Here is a 24,196-nt window from a genome sequence, read left to right on the forward strand (position 1 = left end):
GTTCTCCCCTTTCTGCTGAAGTGACAACTAGAGCAGAATGACTATAAGAGTCTCATGGAATCCTTCATGTAGGCTTCATATCATAGCACAATCCTCATCAACACACCGTTGATGAGAGAAATAAACTAGCATTTGCACATGGCATTTTTTGAGATCAGTTGTGAGTAGCCCCATAGCTAGTCCCATCTCTCCTCAGTGAATTGTTTGCTCTATGTTTCCTTCCATGTTCTACATTTGTATCACCTGGTATAATTCGGTCACAGCCTGACATCCAGTGACAAACCTACAGGTGGGCTCACTGGTGGATTTTAGTAGGGTATTTGTGACACATAAAATAAAAGCACTTTTTGCTTATGAAATCAGAGGTGGTACCATCTCAAGCAAAGAACCGCCTCTCACTCTGAGAGAAGGCACACTGGTGAGAATAGTCCCCTCCGATACCACCTGCGCCAGACTCCCAGCTGAAAGCAGTCAAATCAAATCCTCTTTATTCGGTTTCAAGTTTTTTTTTAAAACCATAAAAGGACAAAATACAATAAACATTTGAAGAAAAACATTAAATGCAGTTCATTACTAAAATCTTAATTAAAAATCAAACGTTTTGCAGAAAGAATGGTTTTTAGACTGCGAAGTCGTCGTTATTTTGTAAGTTCGAACGATGTCTAAGACATTGTTTTAAATACTGTGCCACAGATTTTGTCATTAGATTATTTTCCAGGAATTGTAAGTCATGCTATCGAGATGTGCCCCCACTATTACCAAATAAACTAGGCTTCTTGCTGACATCACAAATTATCTTTAAAATTTAGTGAATAAATCACATTTAAGATCTCCTATACAATCAGCAATCAAATACCATGAATTCAAATAAATGTGTTGTTTTATTACATATCTAAAAACATACATTTCATATTAATATGTAAAATCTAGTCATTATTGTGTACTTTTCATAGCCTCATGATTGTTTCTGCTGTATCATAATGTAGTTAATGTTAAAGTAAATTGAGTTTGAGCCTGATACACACCTCTGTAGTGTGGTTTTTAAAGGCTCTTGGATGTCCATACATTGATGATGTTTGGATGTTTGGTTATGTATCATTCATACAGATTTATAAAGTATTGTGATTCAAATGTATTATGCCACTGATGGCCGTACAAACCACTTGTTCCTAAATATAATTTGTTCAGTTTAGAACTTGTTGCTGATAACATGTAAGGAAAGTGAGTTTGACCCTGAAGCAAACCCCTGTAGCGTGTTATGTATAAGGATGGGTGTGCTGAAGAGCAGTCTTGTTCCTGTTCCTGACTGGCAGTGTGGTTGGGTGGTGATGATGATGATGATGGTCGGCAGCAGGAAGAACTTCCCGGACTCAGCACTTTGTTACAATGAACTCGGTGGAAAGCATTCGTTTCTACTACCTTTGGTTACTGAAGATGTAGCATTTCTTCTGATGTACATATTATATCGAAGAACTCCTCCCTCTAGGCAAGGCTGGGCTATGAGAACACTGTTTATTTGGCAGCTCCAGCGACACAAAAACACCTTACAGATCATTCAGAATGCTACGATCTAGTGTGTGTTCACTGATGTCTCCGCAGAATTGATAACATACTAAAGCTCTTCATACATTCTTGGCACTGTAATGGTGTTTCCCCTATGTGTGTTCGCTGATGATTTCTGAGATTTGAGGAATCACAAAAACTGCTTCCACATTTATTGCAATGAGAAGGTTTTTCCCCAGTGTGTGTTAGAGTATGTTTTTGTATGTCTGATGACCCACTAAAGCGCTTCACACATTCTCTGCAATGCTATGGTTTTTCTTCTGAGTGTGTTAGCTGATGTATTGTGAAGTTTGAAAACTGACTGAAACTCTTCACACATTCAGTGCAATGATATGGTTTTTCCCCTGTGTGTGTTCGCAGATGTATTTTGAGGGTTGATAACCGACTGAAGCTCTTCACACATTCACTGCAATGGTATGGTTTTTCTCCTGTGTGTGTTCGCAGATGAGTCCTGAGAGTTGAGGAATCACAAAAAATACTTCCACATTCATTACAATGGTATGGTTTTTCCCCAGTGTGTGTTCGCTGATGTATTTTGAGGTGTGATAACAGACTGAAGCTCTTCACACATTCAGTGCAATGGTACAGTTTTTCCCCTGTGTGTGTTCGCTGATGTCTTTTGAGGTTTGATAACTGACTGAAGCTCTTCACACAGTCAGTGCAATGGTATGGTTTTTCCCCTGTGTGTGTTCGCTGATGTCTTTGGAGTTGTGATGACAGACGGAAGCTCTTCACACATTCAGTGCAATGGTATGGTTTTCCCCCCATGTGTGTTCGCTGATGATCTTTTAGGAGCGCTAACTGACTAAAGTTCTTCACACATTCATTGCAATTGCATGTTGCTTCTCCTGTGTGTGTGTGCTGATGGCTCTTTAGTAGTGATAACAAACCAAAGCTCTTGCTACTTGTGTATGATTTCTCTTTCTTGGTTAGTGTCTCTGGGTCAGGTTTATAATTATCTGCATCCCGTGACTGGGTTTCCTGAGGAGCTAACATGGTTGATAAAGCACTTGTGTTATTCTCACATTCCTTGTATGTGTGTGGTATTTTGGATGGTTGATTTCAGATTTCACAATGAAATACAAGACTCACCAACTACACATATTATAACTGTGGCAAGTAAAGCTTCTTTGTAGGTGGTTATGTCTTTAGATTGAGGAATGGTTTTGCATGTTTATGAGTGAAGATTAGTCTTCCTTCTGGTCGAAGCAAATTTGGACAGTCTCAGAGACCCTCTTTCCTTTGCCCTTAGTTGTCTGGCTCCACTCCCTTGGGCTTTTCTCTTGCTCCTGTGGTTTTTGCCAGCAATAGTTTACAATACACCTAGCGTGCTCAATGGTGGGTCTGTCATCATCACAGGAAGCAGAGCAATGCTGTATCCACCTCATACTGAACACATTATCAAAGCTGGTGGTGGAGGCCTGTTAATACAGGAAGTGGTTTGTCAGTGTTGTTGCCTTAATTTTCTAGAGGTTATTTCTTAGTCCTGTTGCGTGGAGGTGCACAGCTCAGACTCTTACATCCACTGAATTGCTCTTGACTGCCTCTTCGAGGATCTATCAGTTTATGTTCAGGTTTCTCAGTCTCTGACTGTGCAGATATTTTCCTGAATATTGGAGCTCATTTTTTTTACCACTTTTTTCAGATTTGCACGATTACTGTCATTATTCACGTTCATTTGTGCATTCAAGGCTGGTTTCCTATTGGATGTAAAGAGATTTAAATGTGAATACACAATATTTAACTAGTTGTAAAAGACCATTTATGAAAGTTACCAAGAGATATTTCCCCATACACAGATATTTAACTAAATGTTCTATTGAACATGTACATCTTACTAGAAAAGGAGGTGATTTTCCAGTGTTCACAGAGTAACTTAGTACAGAAAGAGCACACATGGAGCGCCCACTTGCTATAAGTACAGCTTTACAAAGACGCACATGGCTAATATTTCATTTAAACAAGAAGGTATTGTGTAAAAAGACATCGATCAGGATGTGCTGCTGTCACTTCAGTTTCAGGAAGTGTATGACAACAGTAATCCTTTCAAGACTAAATGACAAAGAAAACTCTTCATGAAGTTTATAATAAATGTAATACTTCAGGAAGTATATAATAAAGCTAACGCTCCAGGAAGTATATAATAAAGGTAACGCTTCAGGAAGTATATAATAAAGGTAACGCTTCAGGAAGTATATAACAAATGTAGCTCCATTCACACTCTTCTTCACAGTACTTCACAGTTTACACTGGAGGAGCTGAAGTTCTAACTCCTGTCTTTACTTTTCTGTTTGTTAAGTTATTTTTGCCACATTCCTAGGGATGGTTAAAGCACTTGTTGGAAGATTGCACCATTTATTATAGTGATTCCATCACAACTAATAATATGCCTGCGATATCTCTGCTGCCAGTAAGTGTCTGCTTTTGATCTTTTTCTGCCTTTGCCAGGGTATCTAACTAAATGTCTTCCGTTTGGTGCCAACATGCTTCTTGGTCAGTGGATGGAGCATTGGAAGAGTAAGACAAGATGTCCATTGCTTGAGGGGGAGTGCAGCTCTTACACCTCTGGATATTTCTTACATTCAGCTCACTTATGGCTGCATACTCGCTCAGCAGGGTTCATTGACCGCTAAATCAGGGGAGTGACACAATGAACACAGCAGACATCAGGTAATGAAGTAATAGACAAACACCATGATAGCGTAGAAGGATCAAAAGCATCTTTAGAGAAGCTCGCCGGGGACATAAAAACAGAGGAAGTGCACAGGTAGCTACTTATGAGGCACAAACAGGGGAGGCGAACATGTAGGTACATGCTCCATTTTGGGTCTGTTTCAGGCGTTTACTGAGCTGGGAATTGGGGTGCACTGTATCTTAATACTGCGGCTGATAAAGGCACTTGCTGCAAGGGTGTTACCACTTTGACCCTTTACAAGAGGGGAGCTGAGCCTTAGAAAGCACAACACCTGAAGGCTGTCTGCCCTGAGGGGAAGGTGAGGGTCCGGGTGTCAGAAAATATCAGCAGGGGACATAAAAGGATCCTAATAAGCACAGCCCCAGAGAGGCGAAATCATCAGCCTAGATGGAGAAGAGCTGGGTCCTCCACTGGTTCCGGAACAGTAAGTGATATTGAATCTTTCTAAGGTTAGGAGGCATAGAATTTAATCTGGGTTGGAGCTAAGACATGGAAGGAGAGACCTTTTTTTCTGAAACAGACGAAGTCAGACTCCTTTGCCTCCCGTCAGAATCATCACTTTCAATAACCTGGAAACCTGCCGGAAACTCCTGCATGCTCCAACCTCATCCCCCTCACCTATTCTTAGCAGATTCTGAGCTGTGCCCTGCTGTTGCAGAGGAGCACGGCAGAGTCTGTAGAAGCGCAGGGATCCCTAGTCTCTCAGGGCAGGCCCCTAAACCTTCTGGGTGCCTTCACACTCAGGATAAATGAATACATTTTGTTCTGTGCTTTAGTCGCCCCTCTGTGAGCAATGTCTGGTAGATGGAGCTCTGTGTTAATAAACACATTCAGAGAGGTGGTTGTGTACAAACAAACAGCCACAATACCGTACATTTTGAACATTTTGAACTTGTTGTTAAATACCTGCTCATCGAGTACCTCATTGGCTGATTATTCCATGGGGGTAAAAGTGAGAGGTACCCCTTAACAAAAGTCAAGGGAAGTAGGGTTATTAGACCAATGAACTAGGAGTATTCCCTTGAGTGAGAATAATTGGGAGAAGCCCAAAAGGGGTCAGGGGAAAACAATACCACAATACAAATATATATAAAGAATTCTTACAATTTATTGAAGTATACAAATGTTAAAAGGAGAGTGAACCAAAAATGGAACTCACTCAGCATTAATAAAACAATAAAAACAATTAATAAAAAGGTTTCAATTTTCCCGGCAGAACCAGAGAAGCAGGCAGTCCGTCGTGAAACAACAGAACCACACAACTTGAGGACATGATAGTAATGCCCCTGGTTCTATATTTTTAAGACTATCTATAACCAGAGAAGTGAGCAGTCCTTGGCGGAGCACTGGAGAAACAGAACCAAATCCTGCAAGGACAAGACTTAGGCGCCTCTGGATTTTAACCAAGTAAAGAAGACCAGCAATATATATTTTAGGCACAACAACTCTGAATTGATTATACGCCTAGGTACCTATATCTACAGGAGTACCATACCGGATACACAACCCAGAGACACAGCCCTATACATTCGGCATTTAAAAATGGAACAATATAGAAATTCAATTTAGACATACGGACTTCAAGGGCAATTATATAGACCCCAAACACCACGACAGAAACCAAAAGGTGTCTTGATAAAGGTGGACAATAATTTGGAAAACCACCGAAACGCGTCGACGCTTCATACCAGTATAATTCAGGATCTCGACATCTTTGCTAAAATATTGTATTATAGTACATATAGCTTAGGTGTTCACAATAGAGTCCGAATATACAAGAAGTATTGCACTAATTTCATGTCTTACTGTTTTTTCTGTCTTTTGTGATTCAATCTTGCTGGCCAAAATTAAAACCTTTTTATTAATTGTTTTTATTGTTTTATTAATGCTGAGTGAGTTCCATTTTTGGTTCACTCTCCTTTTAACATTTGTATACTTCAATAAATTGTAAGAATTCTTTATATATATTTGTATTGTGGTATTGTTTTCCCCTGACCCCTTTTGGGCTTCTCCCAATTATTCTCACTCAAGGGAATACTCCTAGTTCACTGATTATTCCATGGCACTACCAAAATTACATTTGGACACATTTGCTCAACTGTAAAACACTCTCTACTATGGGCCATTTAACAACTCTTGGCTTTGGGGTTAGGTAACCTACTTAGGATGCTATGTAAAAGATTAAATACAAAAATGTATGCAATCAAACTAATCAACCAGCACTGTGGAAACTGACACGCATGCTGGCATTTTGTATAAATAATGTCGATTTTCTCATAGATGCGAGTAAAGTAATCTTAATAATATCTGCACACTTTTAACTAATAGCACCGGGCTAACTTTGACAACTAGGCAATGAATACATTTTCATGTACCCCCAAAACCCCCCTACCCCAATCCCCTTGGCAAACTTCATTGCCTCCAAGTGTTTGGGGGATAACCAAGACGCAGAAGAGTGAGTCAAATAGTCTAGAAAATGAAAGAGAAGCCGGGAAACGGATTCACATGCTCCTATCGCGTTGGTTAGTCTGTAAGCACTATTTTTATTAATGAGTTTCATTAGTAAAGCACCACGGTGTACATGTGTGGCGACACTTCACCCATGAGGTACTTGCCAAGCAATTGTTGACACAATCCACACCTTGCGTCTTTTTCAATATATTTATTACGAAGTGCAGGACCTTTCCAAGGGGTTTTGCACACTACATACATTCAGTCTAAAAATAAAACGTGTAGGTAAAAAATAATTGGCATTCACAACGTCAATAGCTCTAACTCACAAATGCGAGACCTATTTGCATTGCAAATGCTTGTTAATATTTACATAAGACCTCTGGCAGAGGTAGTGAAATATTTTGGAATGAATATCTCACTAGTGTTGTATGCTGATGACACTCCGCTAATTATTTCCCGGTCGACAGAGTCGACTGGCTTTTGTGTCTAATCTAAAAACTGTATCAGCGTTGGCCAAATGTATGCACGACAACTGTTTAAAACTTAATTAAACAAACAGAGCTCTAAGGAGTGGGAAACCAAACAACGCAACCTCCGTAAATAGTAAATGAAAACGAGGCCATGCGACACTCTCCTCCAAGTGTCCTGCCGAAAAGATCAGAAAGGTCGCATTGCCAGCGAGTTCCACATGTATGAATGGGCACCAACATTCAGAGACTACATTTCCCTCATTGGTGTGATCTTCTTGAGAACTTTAAACAACTTTTGCGACCGATCTAGATTCTATAGCTCGCACCTTACAAGGTTAGCACAACAAATGACGGTAGATTCCAGTGGTAGTTTAGCTACTTCTATCCTCTAACCACCAACTAAGGTCATCCCCTCTGATGTCTGTAAAACTCTTAAAACTATGATTGTGAAAGTCATAATTTGTGTACTAATTGTGAAAACATGATCCTTGGTCGCGAGTTAGTTAACTCGCCCTCTAATTCTATTGGTCATCCTTGTGTTGAAAATCAGTTGACCTCCAGCAGGGATCCTATAGGTCCAGACCATGTAGATCTGTTCCCTAGCTGTTGCCTACCGCAGGTGACCATGCAAGATTCTATGGGTAAGAAGCAATCACATGACTTATGAAGACCACAGGTTAAGGTAAATCCCCCATCTACTCAGGCCCATAGCAGACCAAATCACCAATACATGGACTCCTGCAGCTTGTCACAGTGTTAAAATTTTAGTCAACGTGCCTTTACTATATCCCAATCTTACAAAATCTTCACTTCAGCTGATGGCCAAGGCTCGACACTGAATGACTCAAAACTAAAATAAAGGTCATCTCATCCAAAATGATTTGATCAAGACCAGAAGAACGCAGTGAATTAGGTCTGATGAAAACCAACCAATATTGACTGGTTATTTTGAACTTTGATAATGAATGGCTTGTGAGAGACCTGTTAGGGAGTTTACCGGTTGCCCCTTCACTCCATTCTCAGATCTATGCAGTCTCGTTGGGCTTTTTCTATAGCTCGCACCAATACGTAGTTCCACCGTACTCACCCAGGACCTTTCTTTAGGGAGAACTGGTCATAAGCCTGCCCAGGTGGCTTTTAATGCCCTTGCTCTATCAAATAGGTACTCATTGTTGGAAGATATGGAAGCATGTGTTCGACTGATCCCTCCACTAAATCATTTGCCTCCTCAGTCTGTTCTTTATAACGATTATCAAACGGGTTCTGGTTTGGTACCCATGGAGAGGATTCAGTTGGTTGTTTTAGATTCACTGAGCAGTATTACATCCTTACCAATTGACCCTACTCCATCCTTCTCACCAGTACCGACAGCGATTCGGTCGCAGGAGTCCCTAAGTGTTATAAAGTTTATCTCCAGGAATATAGCGGGCTTTGAAAACAAAAAGGATAATCAAAATTCGCATAAAGTGTTTACGAATTCTGATACTATCTGCTTTAAGGAAAATTGGGCAGAGCAGTCGGTCTATGTAAATGGCTACAGCTCCTTTGTTATGCCAGCAGTTCCATCAGCAGCAGGTAGATCTACTCAGAATTATAGCAAACAGGATTACCCAAGGTAATGTGACCTTTATCAATAAGGTGCCCTATTTTCATGTTATCACGACTGAAGGTTCTGGGAAAATTGATTTGTTACGGATTCAGTTTTAGAATAATAATTTTAAGATTCCTACACAGGTGACAGATGAGTTGGCGAGAATATTGGAAGTTCTGTTAACATACCACACATGTTCAAGTTTTTTTTATCAGAGCTGGGGATTTTCATGTGTACTGTAGCCCCAATTCGGACAGACGTATTTGTGGGGTAACTGACACTAATGATTCGTTACTAGTCCATTTTTATACATCATAACTGCGGAAACATATCAAACAGTTTTTCCATTAACTTGGGACCTAGTTATAATAAATCTGTGTCACTCCACGACTGGTAAACCCCTCCCCAGCTTTCAACGTACTGGAGTTACCTCGACAACTGATTTTAAAGTTATTCAGACAAATTTGAAGGGATGTATTAGGTCCTCCATAGCCAAGTTGACAGAGTTCCGTGATCATGCTTTCCTTCTTTTTTTGTTTTGTTTGGCCTCTTTCTGCTAAGTCAAGCTCTATAAATGCCCCAAAACCGATTAGAAAAAATGGATCTACTCTTAAATGTGAGAAAATTAACCCTATTACCTTCCTCCCAAAGGTTGTAAAAGAGGTGTTACCTGACACTGAATCCTGCTTAGACTCCAACACTGATAGTCATCAAGTAGTAATAGCATTTAGTAAAATTTTAACATCTATAAATTCTAATCTTTTATATCCAGCTACAAGAAACACTCCATCGACGATAAGGGGGTTTGAGACAAATTGCTCGAAGGCCTCCGAAGATCTTTACACTGCTCTTAAAACAAGACCCAGACACAAAGATTTGATAAGGAAGCTGCGAGCTGACTATAAGACAGCTAGGGCGGTTAGAAAAAAGGAGTTACGGGATGAAGCATAGGTAAATTTGTGTGAGGCATCGAGGAGTAAAGATAGCAAGGCATTTTGGAGGGTGGTAAATGCCCTTCTTCTGCAGGATCAGGGCAGCCCCTCTCTTGATATTCATATAGATCAATCCACCTGGCTGTCTGACTTCCTACGCATTTTTATTGTAGAGATGGATAGCGCTACAAAAAAACGTTGGGACTTGATGACTGCCCATTTGGGGATGGAATTCTCATGTGAGGAAATTGAGCTTCCACTCTCTCAATCACCTGCCCTAACCGCTGCAGCTTCGGATGGGATTCCTCTGGATTTTTTCTTTGTACATAAACATTTATGGGCGTCATTCTTGACCCATGTTTTTAATACTGTTTTCCAAAGTGGGACCCCCGGTATTGTGGAAACAATCCATGATTATCGCCATATATAAGAAGGGGAATCCCTCGAATCCGACAAATTACCGCCCATACTCCCTTCTGGATAGCGCTGCCAAACTAATGGGGAGATTGCTCCTAAATAGACTGGAGGAGAGGCCATTTGTTAATAATGTTTTAGCTGAGACACAATACGTGGTTAGAAAGGGGTGGAGTTCGATCGACCATGGACAAAATTCACCCTTACTTGCAGCAAAACATGTTTGTGCAAAAAAGGGCCGTTTTTATATGGCTTTTGTGGACTTGTCCGTGGCCTTTGACTGCGTAAACCCCTCAGACAACTCCATAATTCTTTTTATTAGGGAGATGTATAGAGAGACAGGGGCAGTAGTCAGGTTTGGTAAACAAGGGGAATGTTCGGAAACATTTTAAATTAAAAAGAGGGTGTGACAGGGGTGCGTCCTTGCCCTCTTTCTTTTTTTCTTGTACACCAATAAATGTAATGAAGTTTTGACCGCGCAGTGCAGAGATCAGCAGGTGGCATATCGTGTCATATTGATATGCTTTGCCTTCGCACTGTGTTAAGTTAGCATGAGCTTATTAGGAGTTAAAACGCCATTTTACCTTTCAGAGGCTTCTGCACACGGCTCATATTGTTATTAGAGCCTTTAGCCTAGTAGAATATTTTGCTCCACACGAGAATAATATGTTTTGCTAATAGTATCAGCTTTGCTTGGTAAGCTATGTCTGTACAGTGAGTGCCGAGGCCTTCAAGGTTAGTTCAACACAGTGGTTGTTGTGAGGTTTGATCTTCGCACGTTCTAGACATAACATACATGCAGCTGCGGCCACATTCTAGCTTTAGGCGTGTTTAATATTGCACTACACAGAGCATTAACACACACTTGATGATGCTTCGCATGCAGAGAGCTGGTGGAAGATGATGTGATCCCTTACCACTAGGATCAGAGGTATGGGGCCGCCCTGCTAAAACCCAAAGAGACCTTCTTAGATATAATATAAGATACTAGCAAGGGAGGGTGAGAATTAGGTGTGTCTTTTAGCCTTCTTCCCTCTAGCATTTTAACATGCTTTCACCCTTTGTATTCTATGGGCTAGCAACTATGCTGATTACTTTGTTTCTTATAATAGGTTTACTTGTATTAGCTAAGATACTCCGCTTGAGAACACTGCATTAGAATATAAACATTTCAAATGTGCACACGTCCTCATTTACTCCTCGTTCTGGATTGATATGATTGTATAACAAAAGAGTGTTCATGTGTTCCACGTTACCTGAGGTGTTCTAAGTCCATGTTCTGGGTTGTCTAAACATTGGGAGTTTGTAAGAACCAATGAGACACGGATTGCTAGTCTGGAAGGGGATTTTGGGTACTAAGGTGAGTTTTGGCACACCCTAATTCACGGAGGTTCCAAGTCTCTATGCACAGTTCTGTGTAGGAGCAGAATCCCTGCGACATGGCGCCCAATCGTTGGTGGTCTTATTACATGACACTTGAGTAGTGCATATACACAGTCCTTAACACCTTCACTATTGTTTCCGGTTAGCGGTAGTGTCGGACAAACCTACCTATATTTACATAGGTCATTTTCAAGCTTGATTCTTTCAAAATGGTTTCCTTGAATTACTACCCAGTTGTGCTACAAAGTTTTTATTGTACCTTTTTCTTCCTGTGTCACTATGGCCGCGGTGGACATTCCGCAACAGTCGCATTGCGGTGTGCAATCATTTGCAGACTTATAATGTCCCCGTGGATGGCATGGGCGTAATAATGGTGGTGAGTGCAGAGGTGGCTTACCCGTATGAAATCTTTACTCGTGGGTGACCTTCCTGGTTGTGAACGCAAATACTACTGTGTTCGACACGTACACTCCCACTACTGTGCCACAGGAATATGCTCCGTATAGGGCACAGGAAGTTTCGATTGACGCTTGGCAGCACCGAGTTTGGTATAATGGCGCCCTACCCCACTCTTTGACAGCTCTGAGGTTGGGTCCTTTGTCCATTCCAGGCGCGACTTGGCCTGTTTTGGCTGGATTTACACCTCATCCTCAGCACGGGGCGTGTACTGTTGTTGAGTTAAGACGACTACATGTAGTCGCAATTAGTGTGATTAGGTTGTTAGTGCCTATTTCAGGAAAATAAAACGCTCAAAATCAGATTTCTTCAGCCTTCAGCTCGACCAAGCAAAAAACCGTCCGAGAAAACTGTTTTAGCTAATCAGACCACAATCCAAGGAACAACCCCAACCACTCAGCACTGTGCACAAAGCACCCTCCTGTGAAGACTTCTCCGCCTTCTTTATCCAAAAAACTGACAACATAAAGAGCGATCTCCTCATTGACGCAAGCCTCTACTCGAACCCCCACTGCATAGCACCCACTGAACCAAAAAACAATGCCTCATGGTCATCCTTTGGCACCTACTCTGAAGAAGAAATTGGCAAACTGCTCAGCACCTTGAAACCATCCAATCACCTCACGGACCCCCTTCCTGCTAACGCTGTTAAAGACTTTACCCCTTTGCTTCTCCCACTCTGGACTAAAATTATCAACAGCTCACTTCAACAAGGAACCATACCTGACTCCCTCAAAGTTGGACAAGTCACACCTTTACTAAAGAAACCTACAGCCGACCCCTCTGATCTGAACAACTACCGTCCCATTACCAATATTGCCACTCTCGCCAAACTGCTGGAAAAATGCGCACAACTACAATTGACCAAACACATTGATCAGTTTGACCTCCTCAACCCTCATCAATCAGGCTTCCGAGCAGGGCACAGTACAGAAACTGCTATGACTCACATAATTGACGACGCACTTCAAATGCTAGGCCAAAACGACACTTGCCTCCTCATCCTTCTTGATCTCTCTTCAGCATTCGACACCGTTAAGCATGAGAATTTACTCGATCTACTAAAGACAAGAATGGGTATATCTGGAACTGTTCTCAAGTGGTTCACTTCCTTTCTACACAACAGGACGCCGAAATTCAAGAGCAACAACATGATGTCCTCGCCAATACCTGTATCGCTAGGCGTCCCACAAGGATCCTCCCTATCCCGACCCTGTTCAACCTAGTCATGGAACCTCTCACCACCCTGTTACAAGCATCCAATGTACACTTTCACATGTACGCCCATGACACCCAACTTTATCTCAAACTACAATCCCCCAAAGACATTTTGCTCCTAAACTCAACGATCAGAAGCACTCAATCCTGGCTTGCCGACAATCATCTCAAACTCAATGCTCTGAAAACAGAATTCCTTTTGGTCTCACCTCCATCGAACATTTCTACCACTCAAATTTGGCTTAAACACCTAACCGCACTCAATGTCCAACCCACCATTGTGGAATCTGCTAAATCTTTAGGCATAACACTCAACACCAATCTCAACATGCAGCAACATATCAGCAAGGCAACTAAGGGAACGAACTTCCAAATAAATACCCTGAGGAAACTTAAACCCTTCCTCCCAGCCAAAGACTTCCAAACCGCAGTACAAGCACTAGTCATCCCTCAAATAGAATATGGCAGCATCGCCCTCTGCGGACTCCCCCTAACTACTACCGCACCACTAAGAGCTTCTCTAAACGCTGCAGCAAGACTCATCACTGGGTCAAAAAAGCATTCTCATATCTCCCCTGACTTGAAATCGCTGAACTGGCTGCCTTTTGAAGCCAGAATACATCTGAAAATAGCCTGCTTGACACACAAGGCAGTACACCTGAACTCACCCGGCTACCTCACTCAGAAGCTGACAATCTCTGGCGGTTCTAGAAACACTAGAGGCACAAACAATCTTCTGCTGAGGCCTCAAAGATTCCGGAAGGAAAAAACTTATAAACGCTCCTTCTCAGGAATGGCACCTAGGATCTGGAACTCACTCCCTCCCGAAACCAGGCTCATCTCCTCCACTACACTCTTTAAGAAAGAAGTAAAAGCTATCCTCATGGCTAAATACACCTGAACTATTATTTCGGACTCTTTAAAGACTCTGGAACGATCTGTACTACTTGTTCGACCGCTTTGCCTATTTGTATGAACTGTATTATTGATCTATATGATTGGCTTTGCCCCCACCTATTTGTACTGCTAGCGTTACTGACTTACCTGTTTGACTATGCTCCCTCATCTACCCCTTCTTTGTAAAGCGCTCTGATATCTGCAAAGATCTTGTTCGCGCTATATAAAACTTTCAAAATAAATAAAATAAATAAATAAATACATAACCCGTAATCTCCCAGGCAGGCCCCAGGTGGTGCGGCGCTTCCTGCCGGACAGGGCGGAATGAAGCTTAGTCCTGTAATGGTCAACGCTGTAATGGGCAAGCGCCCCGAGGATAAGGATGATTTTCCTTTCTGGCGTGCCGAAAAGATTGACCAGCTTGAAGCAGTATTTCCTAACACGACTCCTGGTGAAAAACACAGGATTCTAACCTCTCACCACCCTGTTACAAGCATCCAATGTACACTTTCACATGTACGCCCATGACACCCAACTTTATCTCAAACTACAATCCCCCAAAGACATTTTGCTCCTAAACTCAACGATCAGAAGCACTCAATCCTGGCTTGCCGACAATCATCTCAAACTCAATGCTCTGAAAACAGAATTCCTTTTGGTCTCACCTCCATCGAACATTTCTACCACTCAAATTTGGCTTAAACACCTAACCGCACTCAATGTCCAACCCACCATTGTGGAATCTGCAAAATCTTTAGGCATAACACTCAACACCAATCTCAACATGCAGCAACATATCAGCAAGGCAACTGGAGAAGCGTGGCTCAGTGGTTAGAGGCGGCAGACCCGGAGGCTGTGGACCAGGGTTCGATTCCCTGCCTCGGCGGGTCTCGGGCTAAAAAATTCCACAGACTCGACAATTCTCGCTCCGGTGCCTACTCGACTCACGGGGTCACACTCTGCGACTCTGGGCAATAGCTTGCTTAATCTCCACTACGGCCCCTCGCGGTGGGATGCCTGGCTTTCACCTTGTGGATACCCTGCCGGGGTATCTCACTGGGGAATACCAGGACGGGTTCCCTAAGCAAGCGCCTTGATGCCTTCGGGTGATACCTGCGCTATACAAGTTGCAATACATTTACATTTACAATTAGCATGCCAAAAGACTTGACCCCAGAAATTGGTGACTGTGAGTCGTGGGGAAAAACCTTTGCGGCAGTCTATGCGAGGTGCTACGGCACTCAGTCTATGACTGTCCTTCCGACGTTCATTAAACGAGTTCAGGATGAGCATGGACCTGAGGCGGCGGTTGAATTAGGTATGCGCCTATGTGGCGCCTTTGATGTAGTTTCCGATCTCATACTTGCGAATGTCAAGGGAGATGCGGTGAACTTTCAGGTGTCCAATGCTTTGCAGGCGGTTCCCGATGCCGACAAACCCCGACAGTTACCGAGGATTATTGTGGCGGCTTATAAGACCGTGGGCCTTAATAGCGTGGGAGTCAAGCCATTTTCCACTAAAGAGAAAAAACATCCTCGAGGGCAGAAGTCTGAAACTGACGAACAGCCCAAGACCAAAAAATAAAATTGGCCGAAAAAACAGAAACAGGGTAAACAACAACAACAGAAACAGGAGTCTCGTCCTGCATCTCCATTGCCTGCGCCCACAGAACGTATTTATGACTTGCGCAATCGCGCGACGATAAAATCACCTGATCGTTTTCAGGTTTCTGATCAACACTCTCCTCGCTCTTTTCAGGACTCATCGGCCTCATCGACCGGTGGTGGAGGTGGCGGAAGAGGTCGGGGTGGCCAGCAAGGACGCGACCAGCCCCGCCCTAAAGACGGTAAAGGCAAGCAGGACTATTCTACAATGAAAAGACCCCAGTTTCAGAAAAAGAAAGTCGCCGCTTTAACAGGGAGATATGCCACAGATAGTGAGAACGCAGCTTCGGAATCAGACATGGGCTCTGACCTTGCTGGACAGCGCGGCGGAGATTACCATAGTGCGAGAGGCCCTGCGTCCACTACTGAAGGTGACAGCGAATGACCGTTATGTTGTTGTGGAGACAGCTGATACTAGAGTAGCTCCCCCTGATAGACTTTATGAAATGGTCCTTTTTATTGAAGGTCAATCAATCAATCAATCATAACATTTGTATAGCGCGCTACTCACCCGGAAGGGTCTCAAGGCGCTTGGGGGAGGGTTCCGCTACTGCTCGAACAGCCAGGTCTTGAGTTGTTTCCTGAAGGCGAGATGGTCCTGTGTCAGCCGGAGGTGGATGGGGAGGGAGTTCCATTTCTTGGCTGCCAGGTAGGAGAAGGATCTTCCTCCGGCGGTGGCTCTTCGGATGCGTGGTACAACGGCGAGGGCGAGGCTCGTAGAACGTAGCTGGCGGGTGGACGTGTAGAAGGTTAGGCGGTCGTTGAGGTACTTGGGGCCCAGGTCGTGGAGAGACTTGTGTGCGTGGGTAAGGAGCCTGAACGTGATTCTTTTGCTGACGGGGAGCCAGTGCAGGTCCCTCAGATGGCCGGAGATGTGGCAGCATCGGGGGATGTCCAAGATGAGTCGGGGGGAGGCGTTCTGTATGCGCTGGAGTCTTTTCTGTAGTTTGGCTGTGGTTCCCGCGTAGAGGGTGTTCCCGTAGTCCAGTCGGCTGGTGACGAGTGCCTGGGTGACCGTCTTCCTGGTTTCGGTCGGGATCCATCGGAAGATCTTTCGGAGCATACGCAGGGTGTTGAAGCATGATGAGGAGACGGCGTTGACTTGTCTGGTCATCGAGAGGGAGGAGTCCAGGATGAAGCCCAGGTTGCGTGCGTGGTCTGTTGGCTTGGGAGCGGTGCCCAGGGCAGGAGGCCACCAGGAGTCGTCCCAGGCGGAGGGCGATGGTCCCAGGATGAGGACTTCCGTCTTGTCTGAGTTCAGTTTCAGGCGGCTGTTCTTCATCCACTCGGCGACGTCTTTCATCCCTTTGTGTAGGCTCGTTCTGGCAGTGGCGGGGTCTCTGGTGAGGGAGAGGATCAGTTGGGTGTCGTCGGCATAGGAGATGATGTTGAGGTTGTGTTGGCGTGCGATGGCTGCAAGAGGTCTCATGTAGACGATGAAGAGGGTGGGGCTGAGTGATGATCCTTGCGGTACGCCGCAGATGACTAAGGTGGCCTCGGATCGGAACGGGGGAAGGCGGACTCTGTGTTCTTCCGGCGAGGAACGAGATGATCCACTCCAGTGCCTTTTCTTGGATACCGATGTTGCTGAGGCGTTGAACTAGGGTGCGGTGGCAGACGGTGTCGAACGCTGCAGAGAGGTCCAGGAGAATGAGGGCCGCTGTTTCCCCGTTGTCAAGCAAGGCTCGGATGTCGTCGGTGGCTGCGATGAGGGAGGTCTTGGTGCTGTGGTTGGCTCTGAAGCCGGACTGCGAGGGGTCGAGGGATCCGTTCGTCTCGAGGAAGGCTGCAAGCTGTCTGTTGACGGTCTTCTCGATGACTTTGGCAGGAAAAAGGAGGAGCGAGATGGGGCGGAAGTTCTTGAGGTCGGTGGGGTCCGCTGTTGGTTTCTTCAGTAGGGCGTAGAGCTCAGCATGCTTCCAGCTCTCCGGGAAGGTGGCGGTGTTGAAGGAGGAGTTGATGAAGTCCCGGAGTTGGGGTGCGATGATGGAGTCGGCCTTGTTGAAGACGGCCTTCATTTTTTTGTCTTCGTTTTTGCCCCCATCAGCTGTGCCCTTTGCTGCCTCGCTGCTGCCTTGCTGCTGCCTTCGTTTTTTCTTTAGTTTTTTTCTCCCTCTCCTAAACTTATTTTCACAGGGCGACCCAGCCGCCGCTGAGACGCCCTCCATTACCGCCGCTGCCTCCCTGCGGCCCCGCCCCCCTCCTACCCATTCGCCGCCCTGCTCCCGCCACCCAGCTGCTCCTCCCTCCCGGCTCCTTCTTATGGCGCCCCCACGTACGCGCAGCGTTGACGCGCAGCGGGCGTGCCGATTGTGCGCCGAAGGCGCGCCAAAGGCAAGCCCATCTGCGCCCGTCCGCGCCTGGCCCGCGCCCAGCGCCAGGACCTCTGGTCCCCACCGCCGATGCAAGATTACACGACAGACCTACGACGCCACCACTCTCAATGCACTCAATCAAGGCCGGAACCCTGCCTGCTACCGAGCCACCCCGAGACGCACTCACGGACCCTTCGCTTGCCAAGCCTGCCGATTCACCTGCTACCGGACCTGCACCACCCCCACCAAGTCCAGCACCAGCAGCAACCACCTGAAGTGCATCCTGCTCAACACCCGCTCCGTCCACAGGCACGCCGTGGAACTCTGGGACCTGCTCGACGCGACAGCACCGGATGTCGCCTTCCTCACCGAAACCTGGATGAACGCCTCCTCAGCGCCCGACATCGCCATAGCCATCACGGACGGATACAAGATCACCCGGAAGGATTGCATCAACCAGACGGGAGGAGGCATCTCCATCGTACACAAGAACACCATCCGCATCTCGCCTAACTCCGACGAAACCTACACCGCCGCCGAACACCTGCACTTCTAGAATCACACTGACCCCAAGACCACCCTCCGAGGCACCCTCATCTACAGACCACCGGGACCACGCACTCAATTCAGCGAGGACATCACAGACTTCATCAGCCCGCACGCCCTTCCCTCGCCGACTACATCCTCCTAGGGGACCTCAACTTCCACCTGGAGAACAACAACGACAGAAACACCACCGCCCTGCTGGACAACCTCGCCAACCTCGGACTCAAGCAACTGGTGAACACCCCCACCCACTACGCCGGACAGACGCTTGACCCTGTCTTCTCATCCAGCAAGCAAATCTCCTTCAGCCACGCCACCGGACTCCACTGGACCGACCACAGCTGCGTCCACTTCAGCTTCAGAAGAACTACGACCCACCACCACCCGCAACAGGTCCCCCGCCGAAGCTGGAGCAAGATCACCGCCGAGCAGCTCACCGCCTCCCTCAGCCAGAACACTCCCACCAGCACAACAGACCCCAACGATGCAGCCAGCAACCTCACCAAGTGGCTGACCGCCTGCGCCGATGACCTCGCACCACTTAAGAACCCTCCCAGCAGACCCGGCAGCAAGAAAACCCCCTGGTTCACCAAAGAACTCAAGGAATCCAAGAAGAACTGCCGCACCCTCGAGAAAGCCTGGCGGCTCGACCGGACCACAGACAACAGGACCGCCCTCAAGCACGCCACCCGCAAACACCATCAGCTGATCCGCGCCACCAAGAAGATGGCACTCAAGGAACGACTGGACAACAACGCCCACGACAAAAAGGAACTCTTCAGCATCGTCAAAGAGTTCTCCAACCCCAGCGCCGGAAACAACGACATCACTCACTCGCAAGACCTCTGCAACTCACTCGCCTCGTTCTTCCACCGCAAGATCGCCGACATACACAACAGCTTCGACGCACAGACCACGCACCCTACCACCGAACCAACGCCCGCCACCACCACCCTTTGCAACTGGACCCCGATCAACACCAAAGACACCACCCGCACGATGAACTCCATCCACTCCGGATCACCAACCGACCGTGTCCACACCACGTCTTCAACCAAGCCGACGCCATCATCGCACCCCATCTCCGAGACACCATCAACTCCTCCTTCCACACCGCCACCTTCCCGGAGAGCTGGAAGCACGCCGAGCTGACCGCCCTCCTGAAGAAACCAACGGCGAACCCCACCGACCTCAAGAACTACCGTCCCATCTCGCTCCTCCCTTTTCCGGCAAAAGTCATCGAGAAGATCGTCAACAAACAGCTTGCCACCTTCCTCGAGACAGACGGATCCCTCGACCCCTCGCAGTCTGGATTTCGGGCCAACCACAGCACCGAGACCGCCCTAATCGCAGCCACTGACGACATCAGAACCCTGATCGACAATGGGGAAACAGCGGCCCTCATCCTCCTGGACCTCTCTGCGGCGTTTGACACTGTCTGCCACCGCACCCTAGTGAAGCGCCTCAGCAACATCGGAATCCGAGAGAAAGCGCTGGAGTGGATCATCTCGTTCCTCACCAGAAGAACCCAGAGAGTCCGCCTCCCTCCGTTCAGATCCGAGGCCACCGAAGTCATCTGCGGCATACCACAAGGATCTTCACTCAGTCCAACCCTCTTCAACGTCTACATGAGCCCCCTCGCAGCCATCGCACGCCAACACAACCTCAACATAATCTCCTACGCCGACGACACCCAGCTCATCCTCTCCCTCACCAACGATCCCACCACCGCCAGAGCCAACCTACACGAAGGGATGAAAGACATCGCCGACTGGATGAGGAACAGCCGCCTCAAACTGAACTCAGACAAGACGGAAGTCCTCATCCTCGGATCATCACCCTCCGCCTGGGACGACTCCTGGTGGCCCCCGGCCCTGGGCACCGCTCCCAAACCAACGGACCACGCACGCAACCTGGGCTTCATACTGGACTCCTCCCTGACAATGACCAGACAAGTCAACGCCGTATCATCCTCGTGCTTCAACACCCTGCGTATGCTCCGAAAGATCTTCCGATGGATCCCGACCGAAACCAGGAAGACGGTCACCCAGGCACTCGTCACCAGCCGACTGGACTACGGGAACACCCTCTACGCGGGAACCACAGCCAAACTACAGAAAAGACTCCAGCGCATACAGAACGCCTCCACCCGACTCATCTTGGACATCCCCCGATGCTGCCACATCTCCGGCCATCTGAGGGACCTGCACTGGCTCCCCGTCAGCAAAAGAATCACGTTCAGACTCCTGACCCACGCACACAAGGCTCTCCACGACCTGGGCCCCAAGTACCTCAACGACCGCATGACCTTCTACACGCCCACCCGCCAGCTACGATCGACCAGCCAAGCACTCGCCACCGTAGCACGCATCAGCAGAGCCACCGCCGGAAGAAGATCCTTCTCCTACCTGGCAGCCAAGACTTGGAACTCCCACCCACCTTCGGCAAACCCAAGACGTTCTCTCCTTCAGGAAGACCTGGCTGTTCGAGCAGTAACATACCCCTCCCCCCCAGCGCCTTGAGACCCTCCCGGGTGAGTAGCGCGCTTTACAAATGCCGTGATTGATTGATTGATTGATGGTGGGGGCAGGGGTCGGTTGGAGATCCGGAGTGGATGGTGTTCATCGTGCGGGCTGTGTCTTCGGTCGTCACCGTGGTCCAGGTGCGGAGGGTGGCGGTGGGGGGCGTTGGTTCGACCGTTAGGTGCGTGGATGGTCGCCGAAGCTGTTGTGGATGTCGGCGATCTTGCGGTGGAAGTACGTGGCGAGAGAGTCGCAGAGATCTTGTGAAGGAGTGATGTAGTTGTTGCCGGTGCTGGGGTTGGAGAACTCCTTGACGATGCTGAAGATTCATGCACACTCTTTGTGTGGGTATGGCCTCGCCGCAGCGCTGATTCACAGACTGTCATAAGAGATTTGCGTGTCTTTGTAGGGATTTTTGCCTGTGGTACCTTCCATTCAGATCAGGGTCCTGCTTTCGCCTCTAAGGCGTAAAAGGATGCCATGGCTTCGTTGGGTGTCCAAGTCAAGTTTTCGTCTCCATACAGACCTGAGGGTAATAGTGTTGTGGAACGAAGGAACCGTGACTTAAAGCAATCTTTGACAGCACGAGTTATAGGCACTGGCAGGAACTGGCTGGCCCAACTCAATGGCATGCAGCGTGCACTTAATAACCTCCCTAGAAGGTCTCTGGGTGGGCGGACCCCATCCGACATGCTCTTTGGTATCAAGATGTATGTACCGGACCTTGACGGTCTAGACTTGGCGGCTGTTGCTGCCACCTTTGAAGTAGATTAACATTGCAATGTTTTACAGACTCTACAAGAGACGAGAGACAGTCTTGCAAAGGAACACTTGCCCTCCACCTTGGATGATGCGTTGCAGATCCCGGTAGTTGGCTGGCTACCCCAAGTTGGAGAATTGGTTCGGGAGAAGATCGAAAACAAGAAACAATTTGGTCACTCTCATCGAGCTCCAGTTCCAGTGCAGACGCTCAAGGCCGGAAAAGTGCCATGGCATTACATGAATACCGCTACCCTATTTGCCCCGTTTAATTTGACTGACAAGCAATGTTTACTTTCAATGAAGGATGCTTATTTTTCCATGTTGCACATCCTCCCCCTAAATACGGACATAATATAGAAATTAAGAAAAGTGCCAAAGCACTAAACAAGGAACGTAAACAGTTCCACAAAAGCAGGACTGAACAAAATAAGAAGGAATTACAAGAAGCCAAAAAAAGTCACGCAAAAAAGCTGTGGGCCGCAAAGCGAGCCCATTGCGATTCACAATGGTTAATTATATTTGAGTTGCTGAGGCCGGGAAAATCACAGGAGTTTTGGAACTACATATGCAACATGGGACGAGGCCCAAATCATAGAGAAAATGCCCTCGAAGCCTCCATCTGGGTCGCCCATGTTAAGGCATTATACACCAATGATGGTTCAGGACACATGCAAAATGTAACACCTATTCCGGAAGACTACCTTGATTATACTATCGAGATGATGGTCCCACCGTAAAAATCGTTGGTTTCTAAAATCTTAAAAAATATTAGACAAAATGCCGCTCCGGGCCGCAATGGGCTTCCTGGGCATTTATTCAAGGCACATATCGACTTTTGGACCAAAAACCTGACCCATCTGTACTCCGAATGTTGGCTCCGGGGGGAAGTTCCAGATTTGTGGAGAGGCTCGCTTTTACAGCATATCCACAAAAAAGGCCCAAAATCGGAACCTGCCAATTACCGCATGATTGCCTTGTTGGATATTGAGGGTAAAGCTTACGCTAGCGCCATCTTGAGGGACCTCGCAGACTGGTCAAGTGCAGCTGGCATCCTTCCATTCTGCCAAACCGGATTCAGACCTGGGTCAGCCACAGTAGATAACATCATCGCTCTCTCCTATCTGACGCATCGCGCACGGACAGGCAAAAGCCTTCCACTCTTCGCCTGCTTTATTGACTACTCGGCAGCATTTGATGGGGTCGACCGTGCAATCCTGTGGCATAAGCTGGTACAATGGAACATCAATCCGGGGCTGCTAAGAGCGATACAGTCCCTGTATCAAAAAACTTGGGTGCGTATCAAACTCTCAAGGGACCATGCTTCTGCTAACATCTACACAGACAGAGGCCTAAAGCAAGGGTGCGTGCTAGCCCCATTACTATTCAACTTATACACGGCGGACATGGAGAGGGCCTTGACTGGCGCAGCCCTGGCCACTCCAAAGATCGGCGGACACAAAATATACTTTATGCAATATGCTGTTGACCTGGTCCTTTTGGATCATACGAGAATGGGGCTGCAAAAGGCGTTGACGGCACTTGCCGCATACAACGACAAAAATAGGCTTGTAGCTAATCGATCTAAATCAAAGGTAATCATATTCGGGCATCATCCAAGGAAAAAATCTTTGAAATGGAGGCTAGGCAATCTTTTGCTGGAAAGCACACAGCGCTACATTTACCTGGGCATTTGCTTTCAGGAGTCGGGGCTCCCAAGTGCCCATCTTAAGTCTATCAAGACCAAAGGTAAATCTATCACCTATGCCATCTGTAAGCTGCAAGCCTCCCTACACAGCCCGTCTACTACGGCCATTAACAGAGTGCTTAAAGCCAAACTCATGCCGGCACTCAACTACGCCCTTCAGGCATTCCCGGGTAAACTGAGCCATGAACTGGAAAAAATTAATTGCAGGGCATACAAGAAACTTTTCCACCTCCCAAGCTGCACCAGAAACACCCTCGTTCGCTTGGAACGTTCTCACTCAACCAGCAAAATCTGGAAGAGTTGGCCGCCTTAAGCAAATGTTATTTTTTAACGACGGCGGCACAAGAGAACACTCTGAAGGCAGTCCTGAAATGTATTTTCAGTGAGCCAGGGAATCCTTGGTCGGCTTCCCTTGAAGTGGCTAAGGCCCATCTTAACCTTGCCATGGACTCCTGGAATCCTGAATATGTTACATACCCCACAATCAAAAACGCGATTAAAGAACAAGTGCGCACGCGGTCACGGGAACTGGATCTGGAGTCCCTGTGGCGAAGAAAAGACCTGCATGAGACCCTGTGTTTCCCGCACATCCTGAACTCCCCCAAACAG

General features: G+C 46.8%; 1 protein-coding gene across 2 annotated transcripts in view; it reads right to left on the minus strand.

Annotated features, from left to right (window-relative positions):
• Positions 1 to 862: 862 nt before the first annotated feature.
• LOC144826579 (uncharacterized) overlaps positions 863 to 24,196 on the minus strand; it is a 125,432-nt gene continuing 102,098 nt past the window's right edge. For both annotated transcript variants that reach the window (XM_078685109.1, XM_078685192.1), the window contains exon 2: positions 863 to 3,263. In XM_078685109.1, the coding sequence (XP_078541235.1) occupies positions 1,810 to 2,559 (750 nt within the window). In that variant the 5' untranslated portion in view covers positions 2,560 to 3,263 and the 3' untranslated portion in view covers positions 863 to 1,809. The remainder of the gene's footprint in view (positions 3,264 to 24,196) is intronic.

Source organism: Lissotriton helveticus, chromosome 1_1 (genome assembly GCF_964261635.1).
Source record: "Lissotriton helveticus chromosome 1_1, aLisHel1.1, whole genome shotgun sequence".
In the NCBI taxonomy this organism is placed as follows: Eukaryota; Metazoa; Chordata; class Amphibia; order Caudata; family Salamandridae; genus Lissotriton; species Lissotriton helveticus.